This window comes from Trichoplusia ni, chromosome 1 (assembly GCF_003590095.1).
Source record: "Trichoplusia ni isolate ovarian cell line Hi5 chromosome 1, tn1, whole genome shotgun sequence".
In the NCBI taxonomy this organism is placed as follows: domain Eukaryota; kingdom Metazoa; phylum Arthropoda; class Insecta; order Lepidoptera; family Noctuidae; genus Trichoplusia; species Trichoplusia ni.
The window spans coordinates 16,888,428-16,913,120 of record NC_039478.1 but is presented as its reverse complement, the minus strand read 5'-3'; the positions used below and the strand labels follow the sequence as shown (position 1 = coordinate 16,913,120).

Sequence of the window (24,693 nt, the reverse complement as noted above, 5' to 3'; positions counted from 1 at the left end):
AGGTAAACATGTGTTGTTTAGTTTCGGAATTTGAATTGAAGGGTATAACGGTTTTGTTTTGGGGAATTGGAGCGGGTTGTTCTGTGGAGTTGGTTTGATGACGTCAATTTTGTGTTTTTGTTTTTTTTGTACACTTGGTAATTTTAAGGCTGTGCAAACCTCGATAGAGACTTTTGATCAAATCAATACTCTGAATATACGAAAAAAAAGATTTTAATCTTTTTTAAAAAAGATTTTAGTCTCTATCGAGGTTTGCACAGCCTTAAAATTACCAAGTGTACTGGTTTCCTTACAAGTGTTTTATAATTTGACTTTTATAATTATTTAAGACTTTTATAATTCTGCACATGATTTTTTTAGTTATATTCGTTCCTTGTTTTATTACTAGAGATCCATAAAAAAACCAATGAGTACTCCCAATATGGTCTACATACATATTTAATCACCAAACATCAAATACGCCAAAACAAAACCAATCACATTGTATCGATTGAAACAATTTTCAGCAATACTATCCAAAAAATTGAATGAAATCTCCCAGTATTGTTCGTGTACATAAATTGTTGAATAAATAAAAATCCGACCATATATTTATACTGCAAACTAATCCACATCCAATCTAACAAAACTAGGAACATTCGTCAAAATCTAATCATATTCACGAACTCCATTATTGAGGTATCGACGTGTGACGTCACTGCTTACAAACATGACTTGGCATTAATTTCAAGTTTGTCATGTATGACGTCACAATTTAGTTTCGCTTAATATGAACAGTGAACTATGAACTGTTTTTGAGACTACGATATATAGATTTATCTTAGATCGTCTATCTTTTTACCTCTATCTTTTTATTATGTTACCTAATTTCACTTTTTTCGGCATTTTATTAAAAAGTAAATAAAATTTATCGAGCTGCTTACGACTTATACATTAGAAAATAATGGAATCCGAAAATTCCAGTCAGCATACAAGTAAATTACAAGTTTCCCGATATTAAAAACAATGTCAAAAAATAATATAACAATATATCTCTACATCGACACCAATCCACCAAAAATGACTGATTAAATCAATTCCACAGCCCCTTTCAACAGAATTAATACCTACACCAAAAATAATGAAACATAACTCGAATATCACATACGAAGCCTAAAGAAATATTTAATCAACTTGACAATAAGCTAAGCCTTGAGTTTTGAGTATTAAGCCGTGTTCACACTAAATGTATAGTCGGTATCGTAGGGAGGGCTACACATTGGAGTGTAGTTCATAATACCAGTAAATTATATTCACTACTTTATTCATCTGTACTTTTTAACTATGCTGGAGTCGACATTTCCTATCTGACTTCTCACAGCTTCTGCTCATCTCGATACAAACTCAGGAGTCGCTGATCCAGATTTATGAAATGCTAGAATAAGTGTAGGTATACTAGCGTAGTGTATTCTCTGGACTGGCCTTTAGAGCAAAGTCAAAACGATCTGAGCAAGCCTATGCCAGCATCCTGTAACCTGGTCGATACTTGCATGGACGAGATGTTTCCCAGATATAGATAGAGATGATGGAAGGCTCCCAGCTATTTTCGGCTCACAATATGTTTGGTTTGAACACTCCTAAGCTGATCCTCGAGTTTCAAGTAAACAGTGTCAAATGTACCGGGGAACTTGATTCGCGTTCAGAAATCCTCGAGAAGAATTACGAACGTTGATCAGGTAACGTGACGCCTTTTGTGACCCCCCCTTGTAACTCTGATGGTATTGTAGCTTCGTTCGTACTTTGCGGGGTTTAAGAGGCATAGCGTAATTTTCAGGCACTGGTTAATGTGTTAATACCTCTATTTGTGACACGTTGTGTTTATGAACAGCTAGTTGTTACTCGCGGCTCTGCCTAAGAAAATAATAGTATTACAAAGTATTGGCAGGAAATTCTCCACTTAAACGGATTGACCGATTCTTCTTCGATAAAATTTTGGTAGTTCTGAAAATCGGACGATATATTTTTTTTATCATTTTATTATTTTTTATACCCATGTAAAAATTTATTTTCTATTTGTTAGTCAACTTCCAGACAGTCCCTAGACATAAATTAAATTGCAAAACGACGTGACAAGTAGAACTTTCTTTTTTAATCTGAATGACCTTAAAAATGCTATATTTTTAGTCCCCTTTATTTTACAAAAAGGTCGCCCATTTTCCATCAGATTGATTTCAATATTTCTCTTTTCATATAACGTCACGTACAACATTTTTTACATAAGAACCTGCCTTTATCACCCTTATTAGAATGCTTGAGTGTCATCATATATTAACTCCGAGCTTAATTTCCTTACGTGATAATAAGATCGAATTGAAGCCTCCTTCGATATTGAAAAAAGGATCTCTCAATTTCTGAACACATGTCCTGTTATATACGAAGTGTTGTATTTAATAAAGTAAAGTGAAAGAGGAGAGTATGTCAGTAGCAACCTTTTTATCTAATATTTTCTTACCCGGAATGTTGCTATTATAGAAACATTTCAACCACACATGGCATTCAAACAGATATTTGATAATTGTATTTAGATAAATTGAATATAGTTCCAATTCATTGAATACCATTCAATTAAAAGCTGTAAAATTTATCATATCATCGAATCAATACTGAACAACAAATCATTGTGTTTAAAACCAACCTCAATATCCAAAGGCTTCCAATTTCAAACCCTGTATTCAATTAACTGGATTAATTAACTGGCTGAAATATAAAGCAGGTTTTTTTATTAATAAATAATACAGGTATTGTTACCATCGAAATTTCGTTTTGATTTTAACGGCTTTGAAAATTTAATTAAAGATGCGTACGCCCTTTGTATGGTAGCATATCTTTAGCTTTATAAAGGATTCTTGAAAATGGAGAGGGAACGTGAACGTGGTGTTTTGATGTGGCCCGATAATAAACCATACGTGTAGCCTCTTTAATATCGACCTCTGTTTACATTTTTGATCCGGTTTAAGAAGTTTACGCGAGCCTGGGTCAGAGTTACAATAATGTCTAACAAATTATACTTCTGCAGAAATCATAAATTACATTATTGCTGTAATTTCGATATTAAAATTGCTCCTTCCTATCCATTTGTGGTCTAAACACCGTTTTTTTTTTATTCTGTCTTCTCACTCGTCGCGTTTTTCGCCTGTGCCACTTTCCACTCAATCTAAACATCGATCCAACCTCATGTAAACTCATAACTCTTTTATCAACATACGTTTCATCCCAACTACTCCAAGCCCTCAAAAATAAACACTCCACTGGCTTTCTATTTGTAATACATTTCCATTCCCTCTCTTCATTATTATTTCTCCAACAACAATTACATTATATCCAAAGCCTCATACGAATAAAAAACAGTCTATATATTAAGGAACAACCCGGAAACGCCACACAAGTGACCCCAAACACAATAAGGAAAAAAAGATACATTTCTAAAAAAAATCAAAATGAAATTACACAAATAGGGGCAGCATAAGAGAAGTTGCGTAACGCGATCCACTTGCAATGGGCATCTGTATCAAAGGTCCGTGGGGATAACTTAATTGTGACGTCACGGGAGACTGGGGACACGTGGCTCTAGATATATGTGGTATGTTAGGTAGGCAAATGTAAATAATGGAGTAAAAGGCTTTGTGAGAAGAATTTGCATCAATAATAATTATAAATAAATAAATGCGGACAACATCACATACATTGTTCTGAACCCAAAGTAAGTTGCTAAAGCACTTGCGTTATGGAATTCAGATACAACGAAGGTACCACATACATCCAGACCCGAGACAATGTAGAAATGTGAATTTTTACATTGACCCGACCGGGGATCGAACCCGGGACCTCAGAGCTAGCGACACCTTGAAACCGGTGCGTACGCCACTCGACCACGGAGGTCGTCATAATAATTGACGGATAGCCAAGTGGCAAAGTAGTAGTGGTACTATTACTGGGAAAAGTATCCCCACTCTTCTTTCAGTTGACTCTCGCATGAGCATTTCGTTTACCATAACTATTTTCCTTTGCTTTCATTGGAATCTTGAAAAGAAAGACAACTGAACTAATATTACTTGTTAGTATTTACTCAATAAAGTGGTTTATACGAAGCAATCAATTTAACGAGATATCCAACTTGTTCCCAGTGCACTGAAATATTTGCAAAACAAAAATAAAGCAAAAACTAAATGTCTGTCTCTCGACACAGGGTTCCTTACAAATAGTCAGAAAAACAAATTTGCGAAAATATGGTCACCCATGAAATTATTATTTTTTGTTTTAATTGCTGCGCGAGCCGTTTAAAAAAACATTACCACGCTTCATGAGCGGACTTTTAGTCTCGTTCGATCATTTTCTGATCTTCGTATGGAATCCTAAAAACATCCAACCATATTCCCCGAGAATATTTGTTTACGAAATAGACATTATCTTGAGGAAGAGAAACGATGCAAACACCATCTTCATTTTTCATAAAGCAAACAGTCTCGAGTGTATTTATCAAACTCTTTATGTGCCTTCAGACTGCTCCACACATCCGATAACGGGTAGCCATGAAGGATTATTGAATTCATTCCTCTTAATGTCAAAGAGGCCTTTTATTTGACGTCTGAGGGTTGAAAGCCCTCCATCCTATACGATATGTAATCAAAGTCAATCGGATCTCTCCTTTTGAAAGCTTCGCTTGGTATCAGCTGTTTTTCATACGCTGTCAGTGGTACTTGGATTTTTTAATTATGGAGTGTTATCGAAAACAAATTCGTAGCTCACAATTAGGATTAAAAAAGCGCCGCTGTCGTGTCCACCCACTTGTCACCAGGCTGTATCTTATGAACTATGATAACAAGAAATTTGTTTTTTTAACAGATTCTGCCAGCATCGGTACAAAATGTAAATCTGAATCAAAGTTAAGCAACCTTACGGTACCCAACGGAAGAGGAACGGATCATTGACCATTTCTTGGCAAATATTGTGTTTTTATCTCAATAATAAGGAACCCCTAAGTTTCGCGGGTCCGGTTTAATTTATTGAATATTAATGAAATGACTTTCAAAGAAACTTTGAGTTACCAAGAAGAATCTTCGGTCGGGCTAACAGTGAGGAAACGTAATATAACTAACGTTGCAATATATTACAATTTGTGGGTAGTCTGGGAGCGAACGGCGTAATTAATATCAAGTTTGCGATAAATTTATGACGGCGCTCAGCCAGATATTGCTGTTGAGACATTTTAAACCTTGTTGTATTGGTTTAAGGATCATTTTGAATTGGCCCTGAAATATTAGGCTGCTTCTCAAAAAGCTAGATGGTTAGGTGGGATTTTTTAATTCCTGTTCAAAGTTTTTGTAATATTTTTACGTAATAACTGTAGACTACTGTAGAGGTGCTTATAAGTAATACAAAAATCACATCAATTGCTTGCAAATGCACAAGCAAAATGCAAGAATAATTCAAAAACGTTTGGTTGAGGTCTCTATGCTAAACCTATTGCGACGTATCACGGGTTCAGTTCCAGCGTAGGACAAGCGTTGTGGGGACCCACGACGGAAGACAAATTACTAAGTGCCTAACTCGTTTTATTAATGACTGAAAGTAAAAATATTGAAAATCATTTACGTGATTATTATAAAAATCTAAAAATGTTTGGATAAGATTTTCAAGACAATAAAAAACAAAACCACTGTTTACCTTAAACAAAACAAATAATAATTTCGACTCCAACAATAAATTTCAGAAATTTTGCCATATCTCTGCTATCACCAGATACGTAATAAGACTCTTAACAATGCTCATTTGAAAATATTATGATGATGAGGGTAATTCATTGCTACATTACCGCCGTAGTTTATACTTTAGAGGTATTTTAAGGTTTACGCGGCTGTATAAAAGCGATGTGCTCTCGTTATCGCAGAGAGCTTTAGCATAATAATGCAGCATCACCTGTACCACATGCCGTCAGATGTTATCATCTCAACATTGTCTTTAAACTTTCGTAATCGAGTTATTGTGTGGTGCAAGATACTGTGGCACGCTATCTCGTACGAGATAGATAATATTATTGTTGGTGTGGAAGCAGGATCGTGCGCTACACGGTGGAGATTGGTGTCTCCCTTCCACAAATGAAGAGATGTTACCTTAACAGGTGGTAGATGGTCCTCTGAGAAACATATGAACAAACTTAGGTCTTGTACAGGCATGCATGCGACGCTGTCACTACGTGTTATATTTGAATAATGAAAGTTGTGTTAGTTTGTTTTATTAGTGACGCCACGCGGTTTCACTCGCGACGTTCGCGATAGCATGGGAATACGTGGATGATTTATAGCTTATGTTATTTGGAGGTAATGTAGCTTTAGAGTGGTGAAATTATTATTTTTTAATCGGTTTAGTGGTTTAAGCGAAATAGCGTCACAAACAACAAAATCTTTTTAGGGCTTGTTTGTGGTGGATGTATGTTTAAGAATTATACTATTGTTAGCAAAAATGTCTGTTAGAGTTAGAAATAACGCAATTTCAATCCGTTTTTTTTTTTAACCCATTTTGCACATACATGATAAATAGAAAAAATATATGAGATAATACGCACTTCGAAGCCGCTTTGTAAGTTGTCCTTGGACCACAACACACCTAGGATCTCGGCAGCCTTCTAGCAAAAACAATCTACGATAATCGGATTGTGTACGATACAATCGTGTGTGCACGCTGACGCTGCGTATATACCCCGTTGCCATGGCAACTGTTTAGCACTTCCCCTACTCAAGGAAGGCGTAATCTTCATTTGCCTTTTCGCTTTTCTGGGAAACCAGTTACGTACAATTGTTAAGAAAATATTTCGGTTGAACCTGATTTACAAATAAGTGGAGCAAGATTTTGTTTATCTGACACCAATTTTAGGTGTTGTGTGATTTTAGGGTCATTTAGTATATGCTTTATCGAGTTTTCTCTTACCTCATCTAAGTGAACATCATTTGTAGTCCTGATATGTTCATACGACGTTAACCTCACAGCAACATTATCATAAAACAGAAGTAAAGATACTTTTAAGCACCTGGCAATACAAAGTATGCTCCAACTAATAACATTAGACAACATGTCAAAATCATGTCATATAAACGTCTGCAGCATAAACCAAGCTATATAAAAATTATATGAAGACATAAAAACACAGCAGACACTTGGCCTCATAAAACACAAAAACAACTTATTAAATTTTTGCAGCAACCGTTACTTAATAATTAAGGAGCAGAGAACATGAAATGATTTTCAGACCGACCAACATTATGTAAATTATATACCTCCGAACGTGTAACTAGGGGCATACTTAAATAATAATTACCTTGGGTTACGTTCGGGTACAAATCATGTAGTACAGGCTAAGGTCTGCCGGTTTAACATAGGTTTATTATTATTAATGCCCGAGGAAACCGACGATCACTTGGGATTGTACTGCGGAAGGTTATTCGCAGACCTCGTATCAAACCTCGTAAGATATCATAGAACACACTTCGGTATCTCACCAAAGATATTATACTAAATTAATGTTGTAAAGAGGGATCGGAGTTGGTTCTGTTCGAGGGTATTTCGCAAAGTAAGTGATTCCTGATCTGTATTTATGGCCTAAGTTTACAACTTGGGAATCCTAAAGTTTTAGTTATAGAATAAAATAGTGTTGAGTCCGCGAAGTAAGATTTTAAAATAAATCTCCGAGAAATTTATGAACTTTGGAATTCTCAACGTGGACTTAAAAAGTCTAGGCAAAGTTTGATAACACTTACAAAAGGAAGATTAGGTAAATTGCGACGGGATATCGATTGAGTAGAATTTGTTTCGATCGTGAAAAGTATCATTTGCTAAGTAACACAAGCTTACAATGTAAGTACGGAAAACAGGATTGTATAACTTCAGATCCCACGAAACCCTTCTGTTTATCCAATTAATCGTTCCGAGTTTTACCAGACAATGAATTTCATTCGAATCTTAAAGTTCTCGAAGTAATCTCACCACTTGAACCTACGGAGAATAAACCTATCTCTTTCACACTCTTACATCTGATCAAGCTTACGATCTTGTAGAAATAATGTCAGCCTTCTAACTTAATCAAATTTGCTTCAGTTTGGCTGTGAAGCGAGAGGGAATTTCATTTAGCGAATTAACATTTCACTATTTGAAATTTTACAAGGCTGTTTTAAGATTTCCGCGGCTGTAATTCCGTTTCAATCCTCGAGCCTCGAATTAGTTAGAGTTTATACTTCGCCGGGAAGTTTACCTGGAGTAATTGTTTCCTTTCTTTTACTTTTATGAAGCTTTTTACAGAGGTAAGATGGAATACATCAATTACTATTGGTTTATAAAACCTATATCGAAGCCGTTCCAGTTCATGCTGCTCAGTTTGAAATTATTTTAGCATCTTTTTGCCCCGTGCCGTTATTGAGTTATGCACTTCTATATCAAAATATCATGTACTAAAAGTTACTTGGTTAATAGTAATGAACAAAAATAATTTGAGCGTTTTCATGCGCTAATCCATTTTTGGATTTCCTAAATAAGTGCAACTTTACCAATATCTCCGACAATTATAAAAATGTGCCAAAACTATACCAAATTGTATTTATTTTGTTCACAGCCGACAAAGCGCCCCCTGGTTTCCCGAACATCGCTCCGCCTCCGACGACCATGGTGGTGGAAGTCGGTCACACCGCCACGCTCCCGTGCCAGGCCACTGGTAACCCGTCACCGAAGGTCCGCTGGCTTTGGAACTCACTGCCGCTAGATGTCGCCTCTAACCCAAGATATGCGCTGCTGAACGACAAGATGCATGGTAAGTACTCTTTTTAAATTTCAACGGATTGTAATGTTGTAATAATTGTTTAATGTGTGGGGTTCCCCAGGGCAGTGTTTTTGGTCTCATGCGTTCGTCCAATGTAATTAGGTAATAATAGAAACACTAAAAGGAAGTTAAATATACTGTTTCTTATCTAAAACGAAATTAATTATTTTTTATTGTAACTCGGTGTTAATTTGTAGAGAGCACTATTCGAAGTGAAACTGCCATGACACTCATGTCTATTACAAATAATTTCGTAACACCACATGAATGTTCCGAGAAACAGCTTTGAACAACATTACAAACATATCACCGAACAATATGCAATAACATCATCGAATTTGGAATCGTGGCATCCAAATTTGCAAGTTGTGACAACAAACATTGTCGTACGCTTTTGTTGGTTCAACAACTTTGTTTTCGCACAAACATCTTCATATCACAAACAGTCAACTTAGTTTCTTTGAAGATCGACTCCTATCAGCAAACATGATTACCATGCAAGAGTCATGGCACGCATAACACATTCCATGCATAGTTTAGTATTCCACACCCAGATAACAAAACGCTGACAAAAGTGACTGGAAATATAATACTTCCCCCTTCGGTATCTAGGCTTACAATAGCTAAAGATATGCATTTTATCGTCAAAGAATCTGTATTATACTTTTACTACCCTATATGCAATATGCACAATGAAAATAGCGAATTTGCATGTCCTATCGTCCAATCTCGGAACACGTTTCTATTCTTCCTTATTCTCATAGAAGTTGAGTTTCAGTTGAAAGCTTGTGTGATACTAAGCGAGGTTCTCCTCATTCCAATAATGTGAGCTTACGTTTTTGACGATAATGTTTAGCTGAGGGAATTGGAAATAAAATGCATAAGAATACATTTAGTTAGCTCTGATACAAAATACGAAATAAGGATCGGTTTTGTATATTGGCTTAGATATTCTTTCGTTAAGTCCTGTTATTGTTACTACAAATAATTTTGTTCTTGTTGATTTACTAATAAATGCAAAATAAAATGTATTGGAATTGAGAGTGAAAAAGGCTTTTTTGATATATAAATAAAATTTTTCAATATTCAAAAATAAGCGTTGCATATAAATTTATGTAATTGTAACTGACGCATAGTAACACATATTTTGTAAAAAGTTTTTTCACAGTTTACTCCAATTTTTATTCGACAAAAGTTAAATAGAGAGCAACAAATTTTGTATCGAAATAATGATAAGAATTATTTAGAACTTATTTTGACCGGTATGAAATAAATCAAGATTACCGACTTACCATAAAATTGTTTAGCGACCTCTTGCATTACTTAGTGTCACCTATAATTAAGTTTAATTAAGAAAAGATGGGCGCGATTAAGACACGCCGTAGAGACGAATTTAATTTGCAAATCTTAATGAAACTTCGTCGTGTACTCGGGGTTTTGCTTCCACAATATGATAAGCACGGTCCCGACGAAATGTTAATTATATCAAGTTTTAAGTGCCCTGAAAAACGCCGCGATGTACGAAATAAAAATCTGAATGGAGAAATATTTATTTAATTTTACTCGGTTGTTTATTTTGTTCTCGTTCAGGAATATTACGAGGAAATGTTGTTGGTGTAAGTTATTATCGGTGATACGTAAGTTGGAGCATAATGTTTGCGTAATCTGAGAATCTTCTTGAGTGTTGAACCAAAGAGGTTGGAGGATTTATTAATTCATTCCAAATTCAATTTAATATTATATTTGACAATTAATGGATTACCTATGGGTATTTAGGTTGAAGCAAGTATTCACGTGTCGGTAGTGGATATTCACGACAAACTTGCTCAAAAGATGCTTCCTCAAAAGAGTTTTTTACTCGTCGATACCGCAACGAATGGTTAAATACTCATATACTCTATAGTACAAAACCCCAGGTCTTTCATTGCTTATTTAAAAGTCGTCCCATACAACCTTATTTTTCAATTGAAAAGTTTCTGAGCGAAACCCTCCACAACTCCCATAATAATCCTTTTCAATACAAACAATTATTTCAGTATATTTTACCATCTTTAAAATAAATCCGAGTCCATTGCCGTTCTAAATTCAGCAACAATTAAATCCGTCCATCTGTATTCCGAAATGTTAATAATTTCAATTTTAATGCCATTATGCACTTCACGAGAGGTGAGAAAGTAATTTAAATTCAGTTAGGGCAAGCCCACCGGCGAGTCACCGTGGGCTCTTTTAATCTCATTAATTTTAATTTATTCGAGTAGATTATTTCTTCTTGGTCGAGTCGAATATTTCGTCGCTCTGCTAATGGACTGATATATCGATAGCAAAAATACATAAGTGCTAAAACTGACGCTTTAAATAGGGTATTTGTCAAAAAAGAAGTCTGGCCAGATAGGTTTTCAAACAATGTTGGTTACGTATTTTTTATTAAATCTCGTAAACAAAAATTAATGGGATATAATAATTTAAAATCTCGTGTGACGTCACTTACCAGTACGCTTTTTAGCCCCCATTACCAAACATAGTGCTTTTCATCTTTCTGGACTTTTAATATTGTAAATAAAAATACGTATTCACTTACGGAATGACGGACTAAACAGTTTTATATTATTAGATTTAGTCAAATACCCTATTAAGTGAACCATGCTCGGTGTGGAAGACCGAGAATGATGGCAGAGAGTTATTGCGTAACTTCGGATTATGACGTCCGACGCTGGACTTATATTGCCTGCTTGATGTGTGGGCGATTCAGGTTGCTTTCTATTGACTGCACAGGTAGATAAATACTATATGTCGTCAACCCGCCGTAGATTACTGAGTGCGACTCAGTCGGCTTGGATCCCTGTATCAGACAACCATTCTGAAATTGTTGACTTGCTTAAACTTGGTTGCCTTACTGGAAATAAATACATGTATTTTATTTTTAAATTGAACCGCAAGACATTTTGTAAAGCCTCAGTCAACTTGTGTGTCATTCGATATCAGGTTTAACATTCTTAAGTAGAGAAAACTGAATATACATTTAAACTTTAATGTACAGATTTGTATAAGACCCTATTATTATAAACACGTATCTTTGACCCAAAAATAATTACAATTAAACAGTAAAACCTAATTACTTCTAAACACTCGTAAGCCATTTAGTACATATTCTCCTATTATAATTTATCTTTGAATACATTTGAAACAAATGACCATCTAACATGATGCAGACTCTAATTGGACAGAGCTTGTGGTTCGTTGGTACTAACTCCCGGATAATTTTCAAATCTAACACTGGTCTTATATTTTACGTCTTACTGTATATACCTAGTGTGAATTATGTGGGTCTTTCTCATAACTGTATGTTTCATGTTAATTGGTACATATTTAGGTACAATTTCTTTCCCTATATGTAGGCGATTGCTAAATAATATTCCACAAATTAAAACACAAAAAAAGCAAACTAAGAAAAATCTAAAAAGTTTTATTTTAAATTGACCGTTTTCCAGGCAATATTAAAACTTTATAGTTATGGTATTGACTTTAATTTCGCGGTTCCAAAAATTCATTCCTATGGAGAAGAACCGACAAGAGAATCCATACTAGCTGGCACTATGAGTACTAGATAATTGAAAAACATACTTATATACATTTCTAAATATACTTAATATCCATAAATTATACCCAGTCACATTAAAAAGGATCATAATCACGTCTGATTGAGATGATCAAAGGCTTCGGATGATAATGATGAGTATGTCCGAAACCAGTCGGGCAATCCCGATAAATACGCGTAAATAAACCGTTGCAATATTTCATAATGAACCCTTATAAAAGTTAGTAGATTAATTAGTAAAATCTGTGTCTGTATATTTGACGTTTTATAAGTGGATTACTACATTTGTTGTTATTGAATGCCTCAGTCTACCTTTATACATATTTTCATGTATAAGACGAATAAATAAATATTGTCTTTCAGAATTACCTCGATCTTTCCTAGGGCGACGACTATTTAGATTCAATAATAAAACCAACACACAGATTTTATAACCTACATAATCTTTATTGCGTACCTTTATTGGAAATAATATTTTTATATTACGATCGTAATTATAAAGGTTACAGGGACAGGACAGTTTACGGTCTTTTATCGCTAAATGAACCGATAAAACGTAACTGTTGACAATAATTACGGTTAATGTTTTCAGAAGATTGATGTTTTAGTTTAATAGGATTTTCTAGCTTACCTTAGGTTAAAAGTAATGGTATGAGTATTTGTATACGGGATGCCTTATAATTAATCTAATCTATTCATCATCATCGCTTACTCAGCCTTTCGGGGTTTCTTCTGACAGACAAAAACCTCTAAGACTTTCATAATTTCTCCTTTACTAATTTTTTTTTGAACTCTTTTTTAAGCTACAGATAGGCATATGAAAAACTATTGGTCACCCATTAAATTTATGACCGTACTAAATATTGCTTCAACTCGATTTTTTATTTCATCATCTGTAACATTATCATCTCTACACGGTTTGTAAGATACAGCCTGGTGACAGACGGATAGATCATCGCTTCTTTTGTGCCCGACGTTTTTTGGAAGTATAACGCAAAAAAAATATATCTGATTTTCCGCTTTTTGAAGTCTGCAAAGCGATCACAATAAACGCTATATATTATTACGAGTGCTCCTAACAGTTTTCTATAAATCAAGAATATGAATATTTTAACATAACCTAACGAGCTCGAACATCAAAACTTACACAAATAACCTCCTTTAATTTATTATTGTAGGTTTCATGAATAATTCTCATTTTTGTAGTACCAATTTGTCGAAATGTCCTACGATAATATCCAACGGTATCTAGGCACTACCGAGTAAGCCATGATAATATTGTTGTTAAGAGAATTGTAACGAAAGATTTATGGTAATCGTTTTGATACATTGAATATAACTGATTTTTAGGATTCCGTCTCCAATGGTAAAAAGCTAAACTCTATTATTGAGGCTTCGTTTTCTTTTTGGTGAAAGGCTGTATCTCAGGAATCGTGATGGCTAGGCAGTTGTCATTTTGACAGATGTTGTATTTGTATTGCCTCTAAAACAACGATGATCATTTTTTGCGAATTTATCTTTTTAATCCTATTTATACGGAACCCTAAGCGTTGCGAGTCCAACTCGCACTTGACCATGAATTTTTGAATAAGGTTAAGCAAAAACAACATAACATTAATTCCTCTTTACGCACGTGAACAAAAACATCAGTCAGATAGAATTCTCGTTAAATTAAAACTCCTTGCTAATTAACCAAGCTTAATCATGAAAAACATTTCATTATACGAAAGGATTTCAAACCATTTTCGTTGTTCTTTGGAGTAATTAAGGAAGTAAAATAATTAAGAGGACAATAGTCGAATGATTACATCACTGACGGAACCCGTACTACTCGTAAAAATGGCTGACGCACAGTCCGCCGTTCAAAACTGATGGCGCCGAAACGCTAACAGAATATAAATTTTATAAAATTACTGCATGAGTTGCATAGACACGTTATGAAAAAGTATTTAGTTGCATATTGTGTGAGATTTTGATTTACGAGCCTTCTGGTTAATTTTTGTAAAACCTCAGTAAATTTTAACCACTGTTTGAAGCAGCCTAAAGTTGTTTTTTGCTCTATGTGCTTCATGAACAATTATCAATATGTTTTTGTGCATGAGACTTGAATGTTTGTTACGCAAGTCATCCTACAATCTTATCCCGCGAAACAAGGAAAACATTATTTACTGTGGGGTCGTTTTTTCACCGACTTTGCAAAGGAGGAGGTTCTCAATTTGTCTGTATTTTATTTTATGTTTGTTACCACAGAACTTCGGACTAGTTGAACCGATTTTATTATTTCATCTTTCATTCAACCTGAAATCGTATCGAAAAGTCTTTAGTTGAAATGGGTTATATATCTTAATATCTTACGTTAATATTTTTCCTTCTACCTGAAAACATAGTTCTCTTTGGCATCCCATTTGATTTTCATCACTCATATTTCAATTGTTTTTTCAGTCAGCTCCATCATTGTACTTTTCCAAACTTACAACCATTAACATTTCTGCAAAGCAAACGTTACCCGGTAACGAGTAAAGAACACCCGTTATGACCCGGGCAAGGGTCATTCCACCCGGGTATCCCTGGTAAGATTAGGAATCATTTACATACGAATGCGTGACCCTTCGACTTTGAATGGGACAGTATGGCTGTTGTTCTAGCAAAAACCAGGGACTTATTCGAACAACGAAATCAACGGGTGGTCGCCCGGTTGCCATATTAAGTATGTTATAACAGCAGAATGAGAGCAACATTATGGCAATTACGATTGATCATTCTGATTGCTAACTTTAACAAAAAGGAATTAGATCACCATCGTTCAACTTGCTTGATAATTGTCACCACTTACTTTAGCAAGACAGCAAAAAAAAACAATTTAATAGCAATAATTGCTCAAACTTTTCTGCAATCGTAATGGGCATGACAATGCATGGGTTCATATTTTTTGCTGCGCCCCTTGTCATATTCAGTTGGAGGTCATTTTTCTCGCGTTTGTTCTAGAAAATGGTATCATGAGACTGATGTTGAAAGCTCGTTACTGTTTTGTAGGGTTCAGTATCCAAAGGGTTAAAGCGGAACCTATTACTGAGCCTCGCTCTCCGTCCAACCCTCCTTTCGTCCGTCACCAGTATGTATCTCGTGATCCGTTATGGCAGTTGAAATTTTCACAATTAACTTTGAGGTTATCCATAAATTTATTTGAAGAGAAACGGCCCAAGATAATTACAAAAAAAACAGACAACAGCCATAGTTTTTTTTTTTTAATCTTTTAAATTTTATTAGTACTGTATTGTTTTTTATATTCAATTTAATGAAGGATTTCAGAAACAATATGCCTTCGCTTTGCATACATTACAACAACAGGCTGCTAATATAACTATTCTCCAAAAGTGCATCCGAAAATTCAGCCATTAACACTAAATTCAAACGACATTAAAAAACAAGTTCCTCAGCTCGGAAACATACGTTCACGTGTTTATCTTTTTCGAAAAAGGTAAAAAATATTCTCCAGTTTATTGAAGCAATATTTCGCCGAAGTTCGTTCGGCGTCCGTTGGGCGGACTCGGCGAAATCTAGTTTATCGTTACAAGTTTCAGCTCTACACGTATCGGTTACATTTTACGGCTTAAGCTAGTGAGTGGTTTAAGCCATTGGGAAATAAGTTTAACTTATCTGGAGTATAAGTGACTTGATTTGTGATTTTAAATTTTGGTGATTTATTTGGGTGGTGGTGATAAGGAAATGTTGTATGGTAGTGTGTTAAAGGGCTGCATGATGTGTGAAAATCTATTTTTTTTTAATTAATAACTTTTCCCAACCTAAAATTCCCTTTAAAAAAAAGGAAAAATAATGTCTGCAACCTAAGTTATTTATTGACACAATATAAAAATGAAATTAATCTATTTAATTTGGGTCCATCTATGTACCTGTATTAGATCTAGGTACAAACTTTAGAAAGATGATGTCGGAAAATGTCAACAATTAATTAACCTTATAAGTCCAAGCAGTAATAGGTTAATGCCCTGTTTCATTATTCCAAGTTCGCCTGTAGATTCCAAATCCGCTTATTCATTATTTTCGGGCCCTCCTCACGACAGTTAAGAAACTAAGTTAATAGCGGCCCACATAATCCTAGAGCTTACTCCACACCGACGCACACCAATAATACACAGAAATAAATCACTGAACACAATTATATTTTATGTGACGTTCATTAAGACAGCGAAAGATGGTCTCATAAGTGTCTTAAGAAAATAAGATCACCTTATATCGCTTAATCAACCTCTGTGGGGCGTAAAGTAAACCTTTCCTGCTTGCCTCCCATCCTAAGAGCTAGATTAAACGGGCCTGTGTGATAAAGCTTCTATGCCCATTGTAACTTGACCCCTCGGAACGAATGTCCAAGTACCAGGGTCTAGAAGAGTCAGAATGTTTCCGCAGGTCTTGAAAGGTTGGTGGTAATATAATGCCACAACGACCCCGCCATTCCGTCGGACGTTTATGAATAGCGCTTATTTTTCTTTTAATTACGCCCCCCTGCTGTCTGTTGACATATTTTGTCGTCACTTTGTGAGCCGACCGCACAAAGTTGTCCATTAGACTGGCTCAGAGCATCGCCACATCGCTGCGTCTCGGCAACACATTTGGTAAGCGTCACCCCCCGTCTATGTCGTCACATACTCCATAACTCTCCTGATTTTTTGCAGTACTACCGAAAAATGTGTTCGCACAAAAACTTTGCGGAAAATGATGATTTTAATACTGCGATTTGAAACATAGTTCTTCATTCTTTTATTGAGTGTCAATAACTTTATCTCATGACAAAACATCGTAGACAAGCTTTCACAAAATGACCTCCAATAAACCCACAAATAAAATTCAGTACACACGCCTTTACATCCCAAAATATTTGAATGTTAACCCGATACTGATAAATAACAAAACTATTTTATTAGGGTCCCTATTTTGTTAAGGTAAGACGACCTTAACAATTTAGTCACGTCAGCGTAAACAGGCTAACCTATATTCGGTCTAGACGGGTATTATTACAGATCTACCATGAGTAGGGTTCGAGGCATCATTGTCAACCCGAAGTGGTCTATAGAATTTCAAACGATCCAAATCCTCGTGATTTGTCCTTTATTCGAGAATTTACTCTATGTATTCATAGCTTTACTTTAAGGGTTGAATAAAGAGAGTGCCATCAAAAAGATCGCTATGAATGATTCTAATATGAGGAGGCAATGAAAGGGGTGGCTAATTGACGGGGGTTCGTTTCTATGGCACTAATACGACCGTATTGAGATTGGTTCGTTGCGTGGTAAAGGGAAATGCACAGTAACGGAGGTATAGAAACGGTCAAGTGCGATTCTGTCTCGCGGCAAATGAGGGTTTCGTAGAATTAGTCTAAAAAATAATAAAATAGAAAAATATTGGTCACCCGTCTAGTGTAGTAATCGTTGCTTCAATAACTTTAAAACCATATTTTTTTGTCATAAGTCAGTGTCGCTTTTCCGACTCTCGCTGGACCGGTTATAATTTATTCACTACCAAATTAATTAATACAATTATCAAACAAAATTAATTTACCTACCAACCAGCAAAACTATTCTAAATCCGACCCAACAAATCAATTCTATTGAAATAATACGATTAATTATTTGTTTCCTTCATTCAGTGAAAACCCGTATCAATGTACTGTCTAGCGTCAATTCATAATTCAATTAACAAATAACAGACGTATGTTAGTCCGTCAGTTTCTGAAAGGGGGGGGGTTGTGGGATGCGATGCCGTCCGCGGCTATATCAGGCTATATCAAAGAGCTTGGAAACAAGGGGCTGAAGGGCTTCTCGGCTCTATGAGGCGCCTTTGAGCCTCCGACACCTGCGTCTGTGGTCCAATGTAAAAGAGAACACGGTAAAAATAAAAGTTGGTAATTTTATTTTTGTTCTAAATTAAAAAATCTTTTAATTCAAAATAGTTGTTTTTGATGGTTATTTATATAAAACAGAAACCCGCCATCCTACACCGCTATGTTTGAGACAAATTGGAGTCTGTAAAAAATAACCGATGATAAATTCACATAGTACATTTATGAATTTTGTGATGAGAACCTCATTTTTTTAAAATCGCTTAAAAATCATAAAAATCATTTATTTTTTATGTTAAACATTTTTTTAGTATATTAGACGGGTAATAATCCGATTAAACAGTCTCATCATGAACTTAAGCAGACTTTTGATTGGATCTGTTGAAAACGAAGCAATAACAAATGATCGATAAAACTAAAATTTCCTGCTTGACAATGTAACTTATTTGTTGCATCGAAAACGAGCTTGTCACTTTCTAATCTAAAATTCGACACCTAACCTGAACAACAGAGCATTTATCTGTCATATCGTCTAGGATACAGGATACATACTGTGCTGCAAACGGCTCCACCACGCACAGAATTTTGAGTGTGAATGGAAAACAAAGATTCGTTGGTACTCGGTTTCCATTTGGCCATGCCGAAATTCTCTTTGTCAAAGGCTCCATTACAATCACAAGCATAGGTTGAATACACATATCTTTTATAGTGAAGGATTCCAGGAAGAAGGAACAAAGTTTGTTCGAAATTTTTACTCGATTTTTCCTTATAGAGTTTTCTTACCTATAGTTTTACGTAGTGTTCAAAACTTAATGTTTATAATTGGTATGGAGATTTTGAAAGCGGAACTCTGTTTTCCATAGAATATCTGACCCTATTTCAAATAAATACTTTTGTGACAACATTCGTGCTGCCTGTAGTACGAAAAGTCTGAAGTTTATTACCACCTCTTAAAGTAAGACCGTTACAATTGTTAAAGAGATACTGTTTTCTACGTTAAATAGTGTGCACTCTTTTTCCACAACTCCGGGTTCCACAACGCCAGTCTTAGTTCGAAAGGGTCTTTGATTAAATTCTGTACCAATTCAATACACAGAATGTTTTGCGAACTAATTTATAAGTTAACATTGTGTGAAAAAATATATATATTTTAAAAATAAAATTTACATTTAATATTTCCTTTAAAATCTTTAGACCATACTGCAAGATATAAACCGGAAAACCTTCGGTTCGCGATGGCCGAGCTCCGATCTTTTTTTATTTTATTTGGTCGCGTCCCATTCAACACACTCAAACGGATCTTCTTTCATCTTATCAACAATATCGATTGCTTTTACTTTTATTAACGTTTATAAATCCAATGTTGTTTTAACTTTTTACTTGCTTGAGCTACTTGGTTTATTTTAAAGGTTGTTTGAGGCTTGGTTAATCTGTAACGGGCATCTACATAGTGTTGTGTTGTAAAGTGGAAAGATATTATCATAATAAGTCTCTTGAGGCGGATTCGTAATGATTTGATAACAGTTAACTCACGCATATTTATTGCGATCGCCTGTCACGGACCTGTCTGAAGTCATCTATACTCAGGTATTAAGGACTAAAACAACAAAGATCTCCGGTTGAATCCAGAACTAATCATTATTAACTTATTATAAAGAGATAAATACTACCTTAATAGTTAAATCGAATTGGAGGAAAGTGGCGTTACATTCTGTTCTAGTGACGTCATGCAACTTCTTAAACATTATTCTATTCTAAGTCAATAAACGAATTAGGTTAGGCCTAATTTTTGAATGTCATTTTTGAATTACAAGATAACGCTGGAGAGCGCTACTATCCGGCTACCATGTATAAGAATATAGATAAGCTCTTCGACTATAAAGAATCTACGTAATGAACGTTAAAACTAGCAAATGTAAATTACAACACATGGCGTGACTCGGTACTTGATAAATAATCGCCCGGTGTATTTACTCAGCGCCTGGCGCAGGTGGCTCTACCCTCTGCCTTTCCCAAGACAGCCACCATTAAACCTCGTTATGATCGTGTGAACCACACGCTGTTATCCTTTGTCGCTCAATATATAATTCACACGTTTGATTTTGAAAAACTGTCATCGACTTACCTTTACTTCGTTCACTGCTAATGTGTCTCGCCTGGTAGAAATTGTACGTTTTGCTTTTGTAATTGTTTTTTTTTTATTCCAAAAAAAACACTTTTTAAGGTACTTTAGCTGGAAAATATGAATCCTTACAGGGTTGACGTTATTATCTGTCAAATTTCATAAAATTATTTTTGAAACTGTTTGGCTTTCATATTTACAACAAAGAAATTGCCAAAATAATGAAGCGATTGACTTTAAAAAACTTCTGATCATTCTTTTGATTTGAAATTCTATCAACAAAGCTAAAAACAATATCAACTGACAATGTAGTGTATCTTCCTTTGACATGTTCTAGCTTCCGCACATTTTTTGGAAACTAAATTGTATCAGTCAGTAGCGTACATAGTTTGAATGCTTGCACTGTTTCTCTTTCATTGAAGCGAGATCGCTTCGGATCTGATTCGAACATTGGTCTTTATAGGAAAACAATACAAGAACAAACCAAACAATATATTTAATGTGGAATAGTCGTTCCTGTTTTCTCGTTATTTTCCCGCTTTGCGATAATCCCACTTATAACAAAGGCTCATAACAATTGACGTCAAAATGGCGTCCTTTGGCTCGATAGGTGCGATTGTCTCAAATTTAAGAAGCCAACGACCTCCGTCAGTATCTGGGCAAGCAATCGTCGGCTGTCACGAAATCCCCAAATCCCGCCACGTAGGGATCTGGCGGCTAGTTTTATTTCATTACCGGACACAACGCCTGGGGATTCCCCAGGATTTTGGCGCCCAACATGGGACTGACAGGTGCGCTTATGATTTTCATTTTCTCGTCCCGAAATGCCATTGTCTCTTGTGATTTGAATGTGCAAATTATGTTAGGGTTACGCACATACCAATATTTCATAAAAAATCGTAATTTTTTCAAAGGTACTTATTTCCTTATAATAGGCATGATGACATTTTTTTTTGCAGTTTTTTGTATAATAATGGATACGTATTTTTTAATTTGTCCCGCAAACATAAATTGACCAAATTACAGTGAATGAAACCTACGCGTGACGTCACGATTGAGTATAAATTTTACCATATCGTTACGTCACAAGCTCTCCTAAACTTTAAAGCAGTTAATCTTTGTCAATTCTAGTTTATCTGAAAAAGGAAAAAATACGTGTCTCATACTTTTCCATTATCTAACTGAGGGACTAATGAGATTTTTTCTTTTTATACCCAGTCATCATCCCTATTGGTTGCCTTCGAATTACCCAACTTATTCAACATAAACACGCAAAGTTAGATAGACCAGTCATATCACCTATGTATGCGAACACTCCAAATACAGTCCTTTAATATAATTCGAGACTATCACGCTCCTGTTCGAAGCATTTATCGAAACTATGTCGTCCGCAGCACGTACGACCTTGTTACAACATGTTTCATCGTAATTACATTTTCTTTGTACGGATCGTTCGTTTACATCTTTTTTTCATATAGTTTTACCCGTTTTAGGATACGAAAAATGAGGTCTTCGCTTTAGGTTTTAAGTAAGTCATATTTAAAAATTAAATAATGATAATATTCACTTAAGGCTTGAATTCGATAATGCCAAATTAGGCGTCGTAACTCATTGTCTCGCATTGTATTGGAATATTAAACATATACATATAAAACACAAATTCCAGCAAAAAATAGATATATCGATTTACGAACCGCATACTTTACAAGGCTCTGAAAATGTAAGTAAATGCCTTCATCGCCGCACAACGTTTTTACCCCAATATTTAGTCAGTCGGGTATACCCGGGTACACGGGATATACCCAACTAACGTACCTTTGACAAACTTTATGCTCCTAGCTTAACTCGCTTGGGTTTCGACATACTTGACGTCAAGGCAAGTTCGTTCTGTATTCCATTGGAGCCACGTATGCAAAGCTATGCGTAAAGCAACCCTGTGTTTACCGAGACAAGGCTGACATTCCTTTGCAGTGTTGCAGTATAGACAATCTCCCGCATTATTTTTGTAGGCTGTTTGCCGACAGATTCGTCGTTTTCCGAAATTAAAAAGCCTTCATCCATTAACCTGTGACATCGAAATAAGAATGTTTTGGAAAATATAAGTTAGAAAAAAAGCTACATTGTGACTGAAAATACATACTATTGCACTTGTTCGAAAAATATGATATCATCCATTACATTTATCCTTTAATTTTACAACTCTCTCTACCTTTTCTCCATATACGAGGCAGTATAATGACTCCAACAGAACGAATGTACAATACACATTAATCTAACTGTAATGAACAAAATACCACAAACAGGTGTTCATAGGAATTCAGCTTAATAACTTTAATATCTCGTATGGAGCACTATAAAGGCCCCCGCGGCGCCGTCCTCCTGCCCACTCCTAATAGCACCGACACTCGTGTTATTAGACCATAAATCTCTGTATATGTTTAGCCGGGCGTGAATAAAATGCCTTTTAAGACGCCCGCCCCACGATCCTAGATAATTTTGTTGTAAGCGTTTTTGTAATAACTTTTACTGTGCTTTTTAATGGCGATGCTGTTGCTTTGTTTTTTTTTGAGCTGGTGTTAATGTTTACTTGTATACTTTACAGTATGATTAGTTTTATGAGGTACTATTTTTATATTGACATAGTTTTTGATAACTTGCTATCGATTTAGATGGAAAATAACCTCTACTTAATAGTGACTCCGGATTCATGATTATTTATAAAAAACCGTTTACTCGCGGGATGGCCCGACTATTTTCGGACCGATTCACATATTTCAAACATAAAACCGCCTTGCAAAAGAAACTTGTCTTAAATGCATAATGTCGCATTAATTCATGCAACTTTCTGTTTTCAAATTCAGCTATAAATGACTTCAAACTAGTCTTTCCAAACCTGATTCGAATAATAGTAGTCCTTATTTTACATCTTAGTGACTCAAAGGTCTATACAGGAGAGGCTAAGCTGCTCAAGCGATTGCGACCGGCCAAGCCCTCCGGGGATGTTCTCAACGCTAAATACTTACAATATTCATGTGTTTATATATATGTAGACATGTGTTAAGTGTTCCTACGTTAACGATCGCTTTCATTCTATTCCTAGAGTCATTTATGTAGTGACTACGCTTCATAAGACTTAGGCCTTGAGTTTATTTTTATGTATAAAGTTTGTATGTTTATTTATATAATCTTACATCAAGTTTATTCTAAATAGGATAGGTAGAATGTCTTCGCCTATTTAATAAGTGTATACTTGGATAAACTAAATATATTTTTCACCTATCATAAGGGTTATAACGACAGAACTTCGCAAAGCATGGCGCAATGACTCCAAATCGGACAATCGTTGGAAATTTTGATTTCATAAGAGTATTTGGGTTCCAGTTTTTGTCGAATATTTTTAATAATTTACCTGATGTATACATTTGACACAGACACACTAACAGTTTTCTAATGCATTTTACTTTTTCTTAATTTATGTATGTTAAAAAAACCGCAAGAAACTGAATTATTTGTATATTAAGGCTTACCAACTTCTTCTGCGTAATTACCAAATACAATAAATATTTTCCTTCATTTCAGGTACATTACAAATCGTGAAGAGCGAGGAGGAAGACCACGGCAAGTTCGAGTGCGTCGCCGAGAATTCAATCGGGACCGAGTTCTCCAAGCCCACCGTGCTCTATGTCAAAGGTAAGTTCACTGACCTATTGACAGGTTAGATGAAGGATATCAATGGATTTTCAGTGTTTGGTTTAGTTTCGTGTCCTTGCGATCTTATGTATGGATTTGCGTAAACTAAAATGATTTTCAAAGTTAGTACGGTCCTAATTATAATAAAACACCTCTCGAAAGTTTAGGAAAAACATTTTGAGGTATATCTAGTTCCTAAATATTGAAATCTCAATCAGAGATTCTCTGTGTTTTGAAAAGCACGTTAAAGCGGGTCCATACTGTTGTTAATGCATCTTTGACTGTCGTTCCGGGAAGTCAGAAGCTAGAAATTCGATCAAAAGCCGACAACCAGTCTAACTAAGGGGTATCGTGTTGCTGGATTAAAAAGGTCAGATAGGCACTCGCTCCTTGTGAAACACTGGTACTTATCTGCCTTAAAGTAATTTTGGCAACGAGTCATATCACAATGCTAGCAACTTATTGACTGATTAGGTTACCACAATCGTGTGATATCCTCGTCTCAGCTCAACGCATCTGTGGCTCACCACTCCATCAATCCGTAATCGACTACTTTGTAAATAACTCGGCCTGTAATTTGCATCACCGCA

The 24,693-nt window shown here is 35.4% G+C and overlaps 1 protein-coding gene across 3 annotated transcripts in view; it reads left to right on the top strand.

Moving 5' to 3' along the window:
- LOC113497499 (tyrosine-protein phosphatase Lar) overlaps nucleotides 1-24,693 on the top strand; it is a 369,958-nt gene that overhangs the window by 307,672 nt on the left and 37,593 nt on the right. For all 3 annotated transcript variants that reach the window (XM_026877088.1, XM_026877081.1, XM_026877072.1), the window contains exons 6-7: nucleotides 8,639-8,833; nucleotides 23,993-24,103. In XM_026877088.1, the coding sequence (XP_026732889.1) occupies nucleotides 8,639-8,833; nucleotides 23,993-24,103 (306 nt within the window). The remainder of the gene's footprint in view (nucleotides 1-8,638; nucleotides 8,834-23,992; nucleotides 24,104-24,693) is intronic.